This window comes from Ceratotherium simum, chromosome 8 (genome assembly GCF_057802395.1).
Source record: "Ceratotherium simum simum isolate JZ-2026a chromosome 8, ASM5780239v1, whole genome shotgun sequence".
NCBI lineage: Eukaryota > Metazoa > Chordata > Mammalia > Perissodactyla > Rhinocerotidae > Ceratotherium > Ceratotherium simum.
This window is the reverse complement of record NC_141907.1, coordinates 12,125,349-12,143,467: the sequence shown is the minus strand read 5'-3', so window position 1 is coordinate 12,143,467 and position 18,119 is coordinate 12,125,349. Positions and strand designations below refer to the sequence as shown.

The following is an 18,119-nucleotide window of genomic DNA, read 5'->3' as shown; positions in this document are numbered from 1 at the left end:
TGAATTAGGCAGCGTAAAGGTGATCAAAGCATACTTTCTCTCCACCATCCACATAGATCAATCCAAATGGATAAAGATGAATGTGAAAGATAAAACTATAAAGCTTATAGGAGACAATAAAGCAGAAATTCCACATAATTCAAGGGAAGGATTTCTTAAGCAGCATACAAAAAGCATTGATCATAAAAGAAAATATTAATAATATATTCTATCCCTTTAAAATTAAGAATTTCTATTCATCAAAAAGCAGCAGAGAGTAAAAAGACAACTACAGAGCAGGAGAAGATATCTGCAACGCACATCATCCACGAAGGCCTCGTGTCCAGGGTATATGCCCAACTCCCACAAATTATGGAAAAGGCACAAAGCCAAACAATTCAGTTCAAAAATCACAAAAGCCTTGAATAGACACTTTGTGAAAGAGGAAATCAAAACGGCCAATTCATGTATGGGAAACATAAATATAGAACATGCTATCAGATTGGCGAAATGCTAATGTCTCACAACACCAGGTGACACGGATGCTGTGGGTGATATGGACCGACAGGAACCCTGGTCTGGTCCAAGTACAAATCGGCACAGCCACTCCGAGGTGTTTGGAATCAGCATGTAAGTATTTGGAGAAGCGCATCCCCTAAGACTTGACAATTTCACTTCCAGGTGTATTTCTGGAAAACTTAGGCACATGTACCCTAAAAGACATGTACAAAAATGCCTATAGAAGTTGAAAAATAGAATCAACTCAAATGTCCATCAACAGCAAAATGGACAAATTTTGTTATATTCATATAATGAAGTAATATAAAGCAAATAAACAAACTACAGCTATGAGCCATGAAGTAGATGAATCTCACAAACATAGTCTTGAAGAAAAGAAACGTGTATTCACTAAAGAATACACACAATATATTTTCACTTATGTACAAGTCAAATACGGGCAATATTAAACTGTCCATTCTTAGGGATTACACATGGATGGCAAAACTATAAATAAAAGCAAGAAACACTAATCATAAAAGTCCAGAAAATGGTTACTTCTGGGACAGAGAGGGATGTAATTGGGGATAGGAACATGGGGGCTGCCCAGGGACTGGTAACGTTCTATTTCTTAACCTGGGGAGTGGTTACATGAATTACATTCATTTGTAATGTTTTTGGTAATCATTTTTAAAGCTGTATCTATGTTTTATACATTTTTTCTCCATATGATATAGCCCAATAAAAGAATTTTTGAAAAAAGCCTACTTTCTCAAAACAAGTTTCAAGGGTGTATTCGTAAACCTCTGGAACTCTCGAAGGGATTTCATCTCTTTCCAAACTTTTATGATGGTCTTCAGCAATGTTCGATCTTTTTCTTGTTCAGTGTCACGTAGTTTTCTTGTTTGCCTACAAGATATAATACATGAGTATATATTAAAAACTTATTTAGGTGTGTTTGTTTGCAAATAAAAAAAGGAAACTAATAATGCTATAGTGATAGTGTATTTAATTTAATTTACAATATTTTTTAACGAGTACTAGAAAACCAAAAATATGAAAGTAAATTTGAAGACAATAGGATGCTGATCTGTTTTGAGAGGTTTACTTGATTTTTTTTCTCCAGGTGAATCTTACTTCAATGAAACTAAATTATCTTTTAAAATTCTTATTAATACTATGCATCTTAGACAGCCACCTTTGAAGTTAAGAACATAAGGGGCCCAGTAAATGCAGTTTTCGTGGACTAAATTAAACAATGAAGTGTATTGTTATTCCAGTTAACACCAAATATATTAAACACAAATCACAAATTCTACATTTAGGAGATGAAGTAACGTTACTGCATGTCTTGGTGAGTTCAGTACTAACTAGATTAACAATGTTTTTGGCTTGATTTGAAGAGGCATCCTTTGAAAATGCTTTCATTTTTATTTCCATTATTTAAAGTGTTTGGGAATTATCTACTATGAATGATAGCTAAATCCAGACCCCAACTGTACTCTATTATGCCATTAATTAATTAATTAAATTAATTAGACAATTATTTTTTGAGCAAGTACCAGGTGTCATTCCAGGGGATTCAGAAGCATCTAAGGGATAGGAGTTGTCTCTGTTCTCAGGGAGTTTACAGTTTAGCTCAGGAGACAGACACTTAGATAAATGACTATAAATACAATGTGAGATTTGTCTGAGAGTGCCTTGGGAAACCAAGGAGGCAGTGCTTCATGAATTAGCACCTCCTGGACTCCAGAAGGAAGGCCTGAGTCTGGAGGTTGTACTTGTGGTGACTTATTCTATAGATATGGTACAGAGAAGCACAGAGGTCTGGGTTTCTCATCATTCTCATCTCATAGGTGGCTGTGGAAAAGGAAGATGGCGGAAGATGTCAGCCAGTCAGTGGTTGGGTGGCCAAGATTCAGGACTCTCTGAAGACCTTAGGAAAGCAAAGAACTAGAATAAGAAACATTCTTCTCGAGGAGCAATAAAGCATTGTGGTTAAGGGCAAAGATGTTGGAACCAGATTACCTAGATTTGAATCTTGGATCTATTATTTACTAGCTGGCCTTGGGCAAACTACTTAATTTCTCCATACCTCATCTGTAAACTAGAAATGCTAATAGAACCTACTTCACAGGGCTGTTGGAAGGAGTAAAGGAGTTAATACTAGAATGGCGTCTGACATCTGGTAAGTGGTCCACACATGTTGTCATTATCAAGTGGTCTGTTCTTCTCGTATGCCTTTAGCTGCTATCTCCCCTGCCTCCTTTTTAAAAACTGCAATATAAAATTATTTTGCTGAGTTATACAACACCCTAAGGCTTTCTGATGTATTTTTACTTCCTTTTTTAGTACTTGACAATATGTCAAGTACTAAATGCTGAAAAGAACTTTTAGCAAGAAAGAATTGACATATGAGCTAAAGAAGCAAAGAGTCACAAAAGAATATTTAATCACAAATTGTGACCAGAGCTATGGAGGAAGAGAAAAAGGCCATTTTGATTAGAGAGTCAGGTAACACATTTCTGAAACTCAGGTAGATGGGGTCTGGCGTGTGGAAGGGAGTTCCAGCCCAGAGGTGAAATTTTGGGAGCCACTGGCATCTAGAGGATATTTAAAACCACAGGACTGGATTCATCTCAGGAGAAAACACAGATTAATCAGAGGTTAAAAAGGAAAAAACTTGTGAGGAGCTCTGAACATTTAGAAGCCGGCAAGAGGAAGAAGATTAGGCAAAGGATGGTGAGGACAGGTGGCTGGAGGGGAAGGACATCCAGGAGAGGGTGGTGTATGGAGATGAAGGGAAGAGAATGTCTCAATGGGCACCTTGTGGGGACAATGGCCAATGCTGCCAAGAGGCCAAGTACCATGAGGGGCTGAGAGGTTCCATTCCGCTTAGCAATATGGATGTCCCCAGGGGCTGTGGTAGCTTCAGAGGTAAGGTGGGTGCAGGAGTGAGACAGGATGGGTTGGAGAGTGAATGGGAGGTGAGGGAGTGGAGACAACGTGAATGATAAATGTTTTCCAGAAGTTTGGCTGTGAAGGGAAATACAGAGATAAAGTGGTAGCTGGATGGGGATCTGGGGTCATAGAATTTTTATTTATTCAACACTGAGCACGTCTGAGGGTAAAGATCCAGTCAAGAGGGTTAAATAAAGTGTTTCCCTATATTGCATGAACATCCTTCTCTCCTTCTTATATAGCCTGGTTCTAGTTCAGAGGACAAGCAATGTGGTCACGATGCCATGAATGGAAATCAGAAGGAAAAGGCTTAACATGGTTCTGGCTGAGGTTAGCTGCACCAACAAGGACTCAGTGGATCCTTGGGGTTGGGGCTTGAGGGCGGCTGATCAGCAGCTCCTGGGGGACTTAAGGGAACGGGTCCACATGATGAGACACCCATGAACAGATCATCTGCTTAGAATTTGTTTTACCACCTAGTGAAAAGTCAGTAAAGGACTAAAGTCAACTCTTGCACTGGATCAGAAATGCTGAATCTTAGAGGTTTCCATCTTCAGGGGCGGCAGAATGATTGCAGTGGGTCTGCTATCCATGAGTCAACCGGGCATTGTCTGTAGGTCCCACAGAGAGTTCTGCTACTATTTTTAAAATGCTGATTAATAAATACAATTCCATATAAAACCATCATTGCATTCAGAACAGCTTTTTGTCACTTTTTCTTACCTGATCTATGCTAAAATGAAAATTACTTTCACAAGGAGGCTGCAATGTGTTTTTCTTTTAACATAAATAGGAATTTTCATTTTAAAACACACTCTTCATACTTTTACAATTACAGTACATAAACATCACTAATTTCACTTTGCTGGAATAATTTCCAACTCAAGGATAGATTGTAAAAAGAAAAGTAAACATTTAACTTTTTGATTTTTTAATTCCTGTTCTAAGAATTTGTTCTGTGGAAATACTTATACAGCTACACAAATATATACATATAAGAATGTTAATTAGAGTACAATTTAAATAGTAAAAAATAAGAATAATACAAATGCCTATCAATAGCGGATGTAAAATCTATATAATGTCAGCCTTTAACCAATGATATAAACCTAGATGTACTGTAATAGGAAAAGGTCTAAGGTGCATTTCACATAAAAAAGCAAGTTGTGAGATGGTAAATGCAATATGATTCCTTAAAAATATATATATACACATAAACACATCTGTGTATGTATGTAAGAGTTTATATACATATGTGTACATATATACACACACACGCACATATATACGTGTACATACATGTGGAAAAACTAGCAAAAAACTTTTAACCCTGATTTTCCCTGAGAGATGGGACCCTGGAAGATGTTCGCATTCTATATTATATATTTCCTTACTGTTTGGCAATGATCAGGGTTTTAACTTGTTTTTTTTAAGGCTTCAGTGCATGGTTGTGTATCCTAGTTGTTAGTTTAGTTTTCTCTGTGAACCTCTGCAACAGTATGACAACTGACAGACAGGTGGTGTGGTTCCATGACTGGGAAACGAACCCAGGCCACAGTAGTGAGAGCACCAAATCTTAACCACCAGACCACCAGGGCTGGCTCCAGGGTTTTAATTTTTGAATTTTAATTATGAAAAATTCCAAGAAATAGAAAAGTACGTATAATAAATAATGTGACACTTGTTAACATTTTGTCACATTTACTCAGGGTTTTTTTTGGACAAAATGTTATAGTTACATTTGAAGACCTCCACCATTCCATTCACTTCCCTCCATCCCTGGAGGAAGAAACTGGCATGTGTCTTTTCTGTCCATATGTAGCACACATGTGTGTTCCTAGAGCAAATGAGTATTGTTTTCAGGTGTTCTTTAGGTTTCGTGAATGGTATCACACAGCGAGTATCCTCTTACACCTGGATTTCTTCATTCAATAAAAACATTGTTTTACCTATATTGATACGTGCAGATCTAATTCAGTCATTTGAATTGTGGTGTAGACATTCAGTGTAAGACTATACCAGATGTGTTCATTCTGGTATGGGGTTATTTCTAGTTTCTTTTATACATGATACTGTGAAATCTTTGCACATGTCTCCATGTGCACATGTGCAGGTAGCTCCTTAGAGTACACATAGCTGAAGCAGAATTGCTGGGTCCTTGCTTATGGGCATTTTCAACACTTTGCTCATCGATAGCCAAGCTGTTCTCTAGAGTGGTGGCTTTGGCAATATTTGTTCACACCAACAGCATCCAAGAGTTACCATATCCCCACATCCTTATTCTTTTATTGGACTTCAAATTTAGTGTTAAATGATGGACACATCTCATTATATCATTTGGCTTAATTTCACATGTATTCAGTGCATTCAGAAAAACTCTGAAAAAATAAACTCTCAACAAGTACGTATCTAACAGGAAAAAAAAGCAGTAGTTACAACTACAGACTTTACTCACCGGATTTCAGATTTATATTCATTGATAGCTTTCCGTGTTGTATTGAGAGACTTAGGAGTTTTTGCTGGATTAAGGCTCATCTGAACAGCATTTCTTAGAGCGTGAAGCTTAAAAAGATATGGATACAAGTTTTGAGTTAGAAGCTCTCCTCCCTACTGCTAGTTACGTGCCTGGACCTACCCACTTCTCCAGGGCAAAACGATGCCAGCAACCTGTGAATGGATGTTCAAGCATCCAGCTGTCTTCACACTTTCACCAAAATGAATTTAGACAGACAGCTATTTCTTCTATTCTTAAAAAAATAAAAAGAATAATACAGAACGGTGTATTTCTATCCTTGTTCTGTGGCCCAAATAACCAAGCTGCTCATGACAAATGTTACATTTATGTGTGTATTTCAAGAACAAGTTTTTTTTGAAGGCTAAAAGCAGATCTTTTTGGGTCCTGGACATAGAATGATATTCTTGTGATATGAAGAGATCATAAAATTATAGACTTATAAAAGGAGGTATTGTGGCATTCTCTCTTTTTGGGGCAGTAAGGTTTTAAAGTCAGGGCATGAGACTAAAATTGCCAATAGTCAAAATTAGTGGTGAAAATTCCATTGGATAGAATCATATTGGAAATAAATGCAGAACAAATAGCCATTTCTTTGAGCATCAGTTGAAACAACTGACTTGTGTTTAGGTACCATGGTATAGGAAATTACATATAAAAATGAGAATTTCTCTCAGGACAAGCCATGAAAGGTCTCAGCATCTGAGATCACATAAGCAAGACACAGACACGTATCTTCCATCTAATACCCACTCCTCGTGGGCGAAATCGCTTGCACTGTTGGCAGAAATCTTTCTCTCTAAGCCAAGTGCGTGCCATTGAATTTTCACACATTAAACGTACATCTTCATCTCCTTCCTCTTGCCTCTAGGTAGGACAACATATCACACATCCTAGACAGAGGGAACATGTGAAAGAGGCACATGAGCACTGGCTGCTGGAAGGTATTTTGGTTGTTTTGGATCATCAGAAGAACCAACCCCATCAACAATAAGTGTGGAAGAGTTTACCTTATCAGTGAGAAATTTTGCCTTGTTTCTCTGGCGTCTTGCAAGGTACTGGTCGTATAATTGGGCCAGCTTGGCTGCCAAAACATGCTCTCGGCTAAAACAGGGATGATGAGTGAAGATTAACCCTGAAATATCAATATCCAGTTGGAAGCTTCCAGGAGGGTCTCCATATCCAATCATATGCTGACTACTGTACACATATTTTACTGCCTGCCAAAGAGAGCAGAGCGTGGGGGGAACATAGTCAAAGCACTTACTAGATAATGATCTCACGTGCAATCAGAAAACAGTCCGATGCAAAATACCTCCTACCCTGGTCAAGCCAGGAGAAGGATGCTCCACTCCCTGTTTCATGGAGGTTTTAGGGGCCTGCTCTTTTCTGAATGCTTGAAAAGTAAAATGAAAGACAAGGAGTGAGAAAAGAAATCATTTCAATCTTGCTTCCCTAGGTCTTTTAGATTTTCTCTCTCCCAAGTTCTAGTCCTAATCTTTGTCATGCAGACTATCTTCTTCCTTAAAATCTTGGGTTTCATAGCTGGTGACCTTGAAATTCTTTTAATGAGAAAAGCATAGATTCTAGTCCAAACTGGTCATTATTTGGACCATAGATACACTCTCCATGTGGAGAAATTTTTCTTTTGTAGAAAACAGCCAGAGACTAACTTTTACTGAACTGCACCGCTGGCACCTCGTTTTTCTGGGGAGGAAGGAAGTCAGTGTGCAAAATAAGAGAGGAAGAGGGAGGTAGAGCAGCTGAATGTAGAAAACAGGAATGGACATTTCCATTGGGACTCTCCTGGATCGCTTGGGTGTACAGTGTATCAATAAATCTCTCTCTATTTTTATTCCACAAAACCTTCAAGATGCTCTACACTGACCACTATGGCTCTTGTGGGAATCTAGTGTTTGAGGTTGGGGAGCTCCAAGGTGGAGAGGAGACCTTTTTGATTTTGTGTCTTCATTTTCGTTATAGACGTGGACTGTAGTCGGGTTGTGGGCTTTGAGACACATCACTCGATCCTCCCTCTGGCAGAGGGGAGCTTTTGGAATCTATTTATGTCATCTGGAAAGTGATAATAAAAGATTATGTAGCACAAATGTATTAATTACAGGTTATGAGTTTAAATGGAAGTTGCAAATACTCTGGTCAGAATTGAAGCTTCTATCCTTCGTAAATTTCGGGTAAAGTGTTCAGTAATCTCTTCATTTAATTCTTCTTCATGGTATCATGTAAAGATGCTGAATTGGGGCCAGAAGTCTTGAATTCTAACTCTGGCTCTACCTCTAACTTGCTCTGGAACCTTGGGCAAGTCACTACACATCCCTCGCCTCTGTTTCTTCATCTGTAGAAACGGGAGGCTGAGGAAGAAGACCCAGGTGACATTCTGTAGATCACGAGGCATCATATACAGCACTTCACACATATCACCTCGTTTGTTCCACAGAGATGGATGGGTGTCTACAGTGTAGTGGGGCCTGTCTTCAAGCAGCAGTACATTTAGAGGGGAAACCTGGGATCTGATCTTTGTAGTCTGAGGCAGAAAGGATAAAGCCTGGGTTGTGCAGAGGAGGGATGGAAACCCCAAAGAGGGAACTCCAGAGTTAGATTATAAAATTCTGACATTCTCCCCTATCAAACTAAGAACAGAAAAGGGAGGTCCAGATTGTGTGTGTGTGTGTGTGTGTGTGTATACATATATATATGTACAGAAATGTATTCACATTTGTTATATAGTGTGATCTGCTTTTCAGTTACTTGTAGTCATCGAAATAGCACCAATATTTGCATTTACAGTAAAACATATACATGAGTCTTCATTTACTAGTAAATTTGTTGTTGTGTTGTGTTGTTGTCTGCTTTGTACTAGTATTCACAAATAAGAACATATGAGCTATTTTTTTATCCATTCAATTTCATATTCCCCCCCCAGATTATTAGACTTAATTAATTATTAATGTATATTTAGGATTTATGATTTCCTGTAGGACTCCAATACAGTGTATCCTACATTTTTTTAAATACATAAATTTTATCCTATAAAATAACAGTCTGTCTTTGATGAGAAGACCTACCAAATTTTATTTTAAAAAAATGTCCTTGTAAAACGGATGTGTTTACAAATATGGTAGGCTTGAATAGGAATGGATTGACTATATCTCAGTACCTTCCGAAATATGCTGAATTGAATCTCCATTTGGATTTACAGGGAGGAAAGATCACCCAAGAGGGATCATATTCCATTGATATTTTGTACCTTATGAAAGCCCTAAGGATCATTAATATCCTTACACTTCAGACTGCAACAAGGGAGGACCATTTCCGTTCCCTTTCACTTGGGTAAAAGTATTCAATTATAACCTACATTCCTGTAAGAAGTTTTTAATTTGCATGTGGTCACTATGTGTCTTATGATCACCCAGACTACCTGGATTAATTAAAAAATTCCATCTCACAAAGACATGTACAACTAACATCAATCTGCAGACTTAGTGGAAAATTCTTTTCTAATTGCTTTGCTCCTGCTGGTTCTTGCCTTGCCTTTCCTCTTACCAGGGGGTTCCAGGGTTATGAGATCACTCAGGGTGTGGCTCTCAGGTTCCATCTTGTACTCTTCTTGGTCTAAGTAACACTGGTAGCATGGTTCTATTTACTTGTAATGTTACCTCACTCTCCTGTCCTTTGTGTCTCCTTCCTCAAATCTGCATTAGCCCATGTTGAAATGATTGCTGGGGTTCTCTGCCTAAGCTCAGCTCAACCAAGTAAAAAAAGACTCCTGGTAGCCATTGGGCTAGACTGCTTAAAAGACCCCAACCCTCTTTATATTAGGGAAAAAGACCTCTAGTTCCTCATTTTTCTTTTTGTTATATCTGCTTGCCTTTCTTATATACTGAGAACTATTATGAAAACAGTAGCAACAATTTCCTCTAAGAATAATTAATATTTATATGGTATGTTATTTTAGTTTTTAAACTGATTTGATTCTTCAGTCTTCAGTTGAAACTGAAAACCAAAACTATCAGAGGTGATGTGTATGGATTATCTGCTGATGTTCCCAGCATATGCAGAGATGCAAGCCAACGGAGAAAAAAATTTAAAAGTTGTACAGAAAAAGAATAATTATTGGTGAGATTAAAATACAGGTTCCTATATTTTCCCTGGGAAAATAATAGCAACAGAGCTTGAATCCAGCCCAGAGTCTGCAGTAGATTCTGTAGTTATTGTTCTGGTCTTCCCTGGGAAGCTTTTTCATTCTCCGTCTTCTGGGCATGTCTGTGGGACCTGAGGTGGGTGAGCATATGTCCTACTCACAACTGACCAGTTTGTTCTGGGTATTAATAATGTGAACTTTGGGGAAAAATATGACCCCTTTCCTCTGGAGTTGCTAAGCTTAGGTTATCAAGGTTCGTGTCCCCTAACCTGGAGAATTCTGGCCTGCCTGCAATAGGAGAGAATGAGCCCAGTCAACATACAAGGAGAACCAGAGAAAAGAGAGACAGAGAGACACCTGCTGGCATCAAGTCCCAGGGACCCAGGTTCTTCTTAAAGCCCCTCCTTCCATTTTATGATTTATCTCCAGATCCTTCCCAGTTTTGTGAGCCACCAAGTTCTGTCTTTGCCTATGCTTGTTTGCACTGGGTTTCTGTCATTTGCAACCCAAAGAGTGCTGACGCATGCAGTGCTTATAACACAGTAGGTGACCAATGCTCCTGTGAAAAATTGATGAGAACAGTGGAAGGGAAAGTGATCACTTTATCAAGTGGTCATTAACAAGGAGGTTGGAATCATGACAAATTCCTCAAATTGGTGTGCAGTTTTGAAAAGGGGAGGCTCCTAAATATAAGCTCCCTGGGACTGTCATGCTGCCTTCTAATTCCAGTGTCTTTAACACTTGATGAGATTTCTCTCTCCCCACACTAGTCACAAAGTCTCTCTAAGGCCAAGTTTGAATGTTGCTACCTCTGTATTTCCAGAGTTCAGCACAACTAAGAATATAGTAGACTTTCAGCCAAAGATGAAAAGAATGAAAAAGAAAAGAAGGAAAGTAGGAGGAGAAGAAGAAAGGAAGGAAAGGAGGGAGGGAGGGAGAGAGGAGGTTGTCTGGGCTGCTTTCAACAACCCTAGCCCTACTTTGCTATCGTCATTAGGCAGACTACATTTTATATTGTTTATGCTTTACGTGCAATGTCCCATTTGGCATTTTTATTTTTTATTTTTAGATTAGTTCCTTCTTAAGATGTATTAAATTGCATTCTTTCTCATTTCAGGTTTAACTTTATTCTTTGTATCTAATCTCTTTTTTCATTTCTCTATTTTTAATGGTCTCTAAAAAAATGATCTCAATTTAGGAAAAGCAGAATATTTTACTTTTAAAAACTACTTTTTCCCTTTGTAATTAAGGAAAATGTTCAAAAAAGTGGGGCTGAATACCAACTCCTTTCTAAATAAAACTCCTAAATTATCTAATGGGAGGGCATACAATTCATCATTTGAATTGGCAGTCTAGTATTTCTAACCAAAGAACAACCAGGCTTGACTCTAACGGGGGATGAGTTTGGTCAATCCTGCTGGGTTAGCATCAGAACTGAGAGCTCTAAGCTATAAATTTATCAGGGCTCCATTAAGGGCCCAAGGAATTGCCAACTCCTGATCGAGCACACTGACTTGGTTTTCCATCATTTAGATGCCAGGATTGAGCCAGGTCCTATAGAAAAGAGTAGGAAAGCTACTGTTCTGCAGGAGAGACAGCTGAGGAGAGCAGAAAAGAAGGAATTTCTTCTAGATACCTTCAGCTCAGCTAAATCATTGTAATGATATTCAAGTCACACTTTTGTTGACGTGTTACTATGTGCCAGGCTTCCTGCTAAGTGTTAGAGTTAGAAGAAGAATAAAATTCTGTCTTTGCCCTTGGGTAGTGGGCGGAGGGAGAAAGAAGATGGATTAATAATCTATGAATAAACAATTTCTGCCTATTTATCTATTTCTCTGCTCCTGCATCATGTCAAAACTCCTAGATAGAAGGTATGCTTTGACATAAGACTGAAAATATAGGTCATATGCATTTAAAATTATTTCTTAAAAGCAAGCCTATTTCATGGAACAGTGGGAAAAACATAGGTTTTGGCATCAGACAGACCTGAATAAATGTAGGAAAATGTAAAAGTTAGTAAATAAATAAAACTGTAAAAATATTAATTCTGAAGGAAATGTATTGTGTTGTGAATCACTAGAAGGTTCCATAACCATATTGAAAAAAAAGGCTGAGGTATATAAGTCAACAGGAAACTTAATAGGTAACCTGTTATGGAGAAACAAAGAGATAGGTATCATATCTCCTCCCTCTAGTTTAAATCCTTCTGCTTCTTTCTGATGTACTCTAACATATTCTTCATGCTTTGTTATGTTCAAAGCCTAACTCTCTAAGAAATGACCTTGGAAGTCTTCAACTCCTTGTATTTCTCCCTTCTCTACCTTCTTTTGCACTATGATGCTGGATGACCATCCCCTCGTAGTGGAACTATTATTTTTCTCTACTTGCCAATTTCTGCCCACAAGATTGGGAGATCTCCCCTTCCCAAAAGTATTGGGAGGAAACTCTCTGTGCCTTTCTCTATAATCTCCCGTCCCCAGTGGCTCCTTCCCAAGAGAGAAGGAGGAATGTATCTGATTGCAGAGTTAGCTGGAGCCCAAGATCCAACGGTCCAAGTTCTCTGTTTGGCAAAGTAACAAGTGGCCTCTGGCTGTCCCTCCTTAGTTTTCTCCCGGAGAACCTGCTCACTGGCCCCGTGTGTTCTCCTTGGCACTCCGAGTGATGGCCTCGCAGGGGCAGTTCTCTACCTGCCAGCTTGTGTCTAGATGAGGAACATAATTCATGAGAGATGGAGCAGGAAGCCCATCTGGTCTTGGGTGCAAGTGGCATTCTGCCGTCCAGTTTTACCTTTAGTGCAGCTGACATCTGCATCCCTCTCTGATTCCTGTGCATTTCCCAATTAGTTCAGAACTTCTAAAGGAGATAGATAAGATTAATTGGCTCCCTCAATAACCTACTCTCCATAGTAATTACCCTTCTATTTTCTAATTTTAACTCATAATTTAGTGCTTCATTATATCAGTGTTTCATGCTGAAGTGGATGGATGGATGAAGAGATGGACTGATGGATTATTAGATATATGTGTAAGTTGATACTGTCTTGAGCATTAATTATATCATGTATCTTTGTCATATAAACAAACAGATGATAAATTCCTCATGGACAGGGACTTAGGTTTGTTCTTTATCATAATTCTACTTCCAGGATCACATTTCTGCACAATGTAGCCACCCATTAACACTTGTCTGTGATAACAATATTTCATAGAAATTCACAGTTTAAAAAAGGGCATGCATATACATCATCTCAATACTCTCAATGATCCTATGAGGTGGAGAAGATTATTATTATTCCTATTTTTCGATTAAGGAAACAGGTCCAGAGAGGTAATGGGACCTGCCCAAAGTCACAAACTAGTTAGTAGGACATCCTTACTCTGCTCAGGTTCTCTGATTTGCGCCTGTGTCCTCCCTGTTCATCATCCTGCTTTATAGAATGATCATTATATCCCCTCATTCTGTTTTACTTTATCAGTGTTGAAATGTTACACATATAATATTACACAGGTTTCTGAGGACGTGCTCCTTGTTCAGCGCTACGGGAAAGCAAGAGCAATATAATTAAACATGAAGGCTGTCCACTCTGTCTAACACTAGGCAGCACTTACTGAGCTCTGTTCTAAGCACTTATATGTATTATCTCACCAATCTTCACTATTGATAGAGGCTATTATTATGCCCATTTTATAGATGAAGAAACTGTGGTACAGAGAGGGCCAAGTTCACCCCATGAGTGGTAGAGCCAGGACTCCAATCAGGCAGCGTGGTACCAGAGCTTAGGAAAACACAGTAAAGAGGATTTGTAAGGATGGGAAATCTCTAGTTGTATAACAAAGAGACAATGAGTGGGAAATAATCCTGCAGTGTATGTGAGACAACAGAGAGAAGAGGAAAATAAGGGCAACTGACCTGGGTGTGCAAACAAAGACGATGACTTAGCTATTCCTGCTGGTAACTCAGTCCTTGTTTAAGAAGGGCTCAGGTGAGCGCAGGAGACTCACTCTTATACAATATACCTGCTGTTTGTTCTTTATATGTAAGAAAGTGAATTTAAAAAAACAAAGCAAATCAAAGTAGAATGTTACGAATTCAGTACCCCAAGCTTTTCAAAAAGGAAAGCACTCTCAAGCACATTCATGTATTAAAAATGGTGGGGGGGACTTACCTTTTTATATAATGTTTCAAGTTCTGTCTTAATGTCTTGCTCCTGTGTCAACACTGGTGGTCTTGAAGGAAAGGGCTTGATAGGGTTTGGCAGTGCCAGGATTCTGCCATCATCTCCGAACCACCCTCTCCCCTGTGTATCAAGCAGAGGGAAGGACAACATTTCCTTCTAACTTGACAGAAAATAGTTTACAAAATAAACAGTGTTTGCAGGGAAATTCTGTATCAACATACACATTTCATGCACCTTCCCCCTTGCCCCATAGATCTTTTAGTCTCTGTTTCCATTAGAAATTGAGTTGCCACTAATGCCGCCCACAATTAATTTAAGATATAGTCCTTACCTGCCCCCACAAAAATAGCTTAGGGAAAAGCTTAAATGAGTATTAAGAAAAAAATTTTGGGGCTGGCCCCGTGGCTTAGCGGTTAAGTGCGTGCGCTCCGCTGCTGGCGGCCCGGGTTCGGATCCCTGGCGTGCACCAAAACACCGCTTCTCCGGCCATGCTGAGGCTGTGTCCCACATACAGCAACTAGGAGGATATGCAGCTATGACATACAACTATCTACTGGGGCTTTGGAGGGAAAATTAAATAAATAAAATTATAAAAAAAAAAAAAAAGAAAAAATTTTTCTATTCATTAAAAATTTAAGAAAAAAAACCATAGGAGAAAAGTAATTGAGAACATTCTATCTTTGGACAGTTAAATATTTCTGTGAATGGGAAAAGGTTGCTAACATTGGATATAGCAGTAGAAGCCCGAATCCAGCTAACAGGAGATGGGTTTTGAGCAGCGGAGAGGTTGTGTTGTTTGAGGATCACTAAATGTACTGAGAAACAAATTAAAAAAAAATGAATCACTGTCTGTAGACATCCTCAAGAGGAAATGAGTTCAATGGTGCCGTGACTGCCTGGTCAGGAAAAAGAACCTCTGTGAATTGCTCATGGGCTCCACTTGGGAGCAGGGCTGTGCGCTTACGGGATCCTGTGTCAGCAATCTGTTCTCCATGATGTTCTGGTTGGTGCACGGCACCTCGGGTCTTGCCCCGATGTAAAGGCCTTCATCTTCCAGGAATCTGGGCTGTGCATTCTCCGGAAGCTTTTTATACATAGGCACTAGATAGTTCATAAATAAATACAAGCAACATTAGTGCCATCCTAAACATTTCAAACTACAATTCAGTGAATTAAAACAACTACCAGAGATTTCATTTATGTTCTTGGAAACTGCACATTTTCCAAATTAATTTCTGGAAGCAGAACCAAGCAAAAGATGGATGTGTTTACTTGCAGTATCATGTTGTAGAATCACGTATATTTAAGGATAACACCTGAACAATTCAATACCTGACTCAGCAGTGTGGTGCACCGTGAGGAGGGGGATATTCTAATCCAAGGACCTGCTGGATTGCTCATTAGCGGAAAGAACTGGGCCAGGTACTTCTTGGAACTCTCTCCTAACAAGAGGGATGATAATATTTACTTCACCGGGTTCTTGAGAGAATTAAATGAGGTGAGATATGAGGAAAAGCTTTGTAAATTAAAAAATTTATTTGAGTAAACGTGAGCATTACCTTGTTTATGCCCTCACTCTGATTCACTCAGAGAACACATCTTTGCTGAGAGCCTCCCTGTGCCATGCACTTAGGAGCCTCTGTGGAGTCATGGGAGTGTCAGGCAGCAATGGTAAATAAAGGTGTGAACAAGATCGTTTCAGGGAGTGACAAGTGCAGTGAGGAGACTCCCCAGGTGAGAGTAACTGAGGGCGGGAGGGGAGGAACCTGAGACGGGGCAGTGAGGAAAGACCTTCTCATGGGTGGTGCATCAGCACTGACACCTGAAGGTCAAGGAGGAAGGAGCGGTGAGGGGACAAGTAAGTGTATCTGCCCGAGGGAATAGCATGAGGTAAGGAGTAGGCGTGTCTGGGAAACAGAAACATCCAGAATGCTGTGGTGCAGTGAGCAGGGGCTAGCGATGGGCAGGAGGGAGAGCAAGGGGAGCCTTGCAGATCACAGAGGAGCTCGAGTTCCATTCAAGATGGGGTCACCGAGGGCTCTGCGCTGGGGAGTGACCGAGTAGACTTTCAGTTCTGAAAGGACTACTGGGCCTTTCAGAGGTAAGAGGAGAGGCCGGCAGATGCTGGCCTGTGAGGGCCAGGATGCAATTTGGGAATTATTAACGATTAAAGGTGGTGGCTCGTTTTTGTTTCATGATTATCTCACTCTAAAGCACGCCAAATACCAGAATCTGCTAACTTTCCTGTGTGTGGCCATTTGGACACTCTGCATCCCCCACCCATCCACCAAAAACAACTAATGTCAGTATTCCTAGATAAACCTATCTCTGAGACCTTAGAAAACAAGGGACAACTATTGTTTCAATCCTATTTCTGTTCCCCACCCCTCCATTCACATGTCTGGTCATCAGTCCAGCACTAATCCAGTGGTCTTCAAATTTTTCATCAAAATATTTTTGAGCACTCCCTCAATATATGTATGTTTATTTATTATTTATGCACTATTTTACATATTAAATTACATTAAGAAAGGATGAGGTTGAAAATAAATTTAAGTAGAAGTCATGATGTTTTCTTCCTACAGCCCTGGGGTGAATGCACTCTACTTTGTTTTTTTTTTTTTTTTAGATTTTATTTATTTTCCCCCTAAAGCCCCAGTAGATAGTTGCATGTCATAGCTGCACATCCCTCCAGTTGCTGTATGTGGGACGCGGCCTCAGCATGGCCGGAGAAGCGGTGCGTTGGTGCGCGCCTGGGATCCGAACCCGGGCCGCCAGCAGCGGAGCACACGCACTTAACTGCTAAGCCACGGGGCCGGCCTGAATGCACTCTACTTTGGAAGCCATTCTCTTAATGGTGACAAGAGCAACAGCAGCAGTCACAGAAGTTATTTTTGATGCCCTGCTGCATGCTGGTCACAACATAGGCACTTCTCTCATATTATTTCCTCAATGCTCCAAATCAAAATAAATGCCCAGAGTCATTTTACAGAGCAGCTTCATTTCCTCCTGCCTTCAGACGAGGCACCTGGGAATAGAGGGACTTGCTTGAGGTTATACTTCGTGAAGGAGGAGCTGGGTCTGTGTGGCTCCCCAACTCCTGTTTGCTTGGCTGGGGTCGATCCTCACAGGGCCCTCCCTTTAGATCAGAGCAAGGTGGGAGATGGATCATGCTCTGATTCCCTGCTCAGAGTAGGCGCAGTGCAACGGTTTTCCTAAGCCTCTTCCATGGCCCCTGCCAACTCCTAATTTCTGGCCCAGTCTGATCCAGCCCTAGGCATCTAACCTCCATCCCCAACCTAGGTGGACTCCAGGGAGAGGCCTAATAGTGAGTCCTCTGAGCAAAAACACAATGACAAAGCTCCTCTTTGGGTGAGGCTGCTGCAAATGCATTTCTCTGTACCCCCAAGAAACATCCGGATGCATTGTGCTGCCTGTGTGGCCTCTGGAGCAGCCCATGTAGATCAGAAACCTGCCTCCCTCACTTGACTAGCTTCATGGTCTTGGGCCAATTCCCTAACTTCTCTGTGCTTCTACTTCTTCATCTGTAAAATGTGCATGAAAAAGAACACCTCTCCAGCCCTGTTGCAGCGCCATGTTAGTTAATATACCCCAAGCACTTAGAAAAGTACCTGATGGAGTAAGTGCACAGAATGTGTTCAGTGTTATTATTATTATTAGGGCAAAGTTATAGCCTTTGGGCACTTTTGCCAGCTACCTACTTTAAAAGGAAATTTGGGATGTCCAACAAATTCTAATACTTTGAACAGACATGATTCAAAATGACCTATCAAAATGAAACAATAATTCATCCTTGGCTCAGCATTTAATTG

At 40.0% G+C, this 18,119-nt stretch overlaps 1 protein-coding gene across 6 annotated transcripts in view; it reads right to left on the bottom strand.

Moving 5' to 3' along the window:
* CC2D2A (coiled-coil and C2 domain containing 2A) overlaps positions 1 to 18,119 on the bottom strand; it is a 119,700-nt gene that overhangs the window by 58,750 nt on the left and 42,831 nt on the right. For all 6 annotated transcript variants that reach the window (XR_015552868.1, XR_015552869.1, XM_087434116.1 and 3 more), the window contains 5 exons: positions 15,251 to 15,387; positions 14,275 to 14,406; positions 6,961 to 7,170; positions 5,894 to 6,000; positions 1,246 to 1,386 (listed from right to left, as the gene is read on the bottom strand). Coding sequence is in view for 4 of the 6 variants with exons in the window: in XM_087434116.1 (XP_087290242.1) it covers positions 1,246 to 1,386; positions 5,894 to 6,000; positions 6,961 to 7,170; positions 14,275 to 14,406; positions 15,251 to 15,387 (727 nt within the window). In the remaining 2 variants the exon portion in view is untranslated. The remainder of the gene's footprint in view (positions 1 to 1,245; positions 1,387 to 5,893; positions 6,001 to 6,960; positions 7,171 to 14,274; positions 14,407 to 15,250; positions 15,388 to 18,119) is intronic.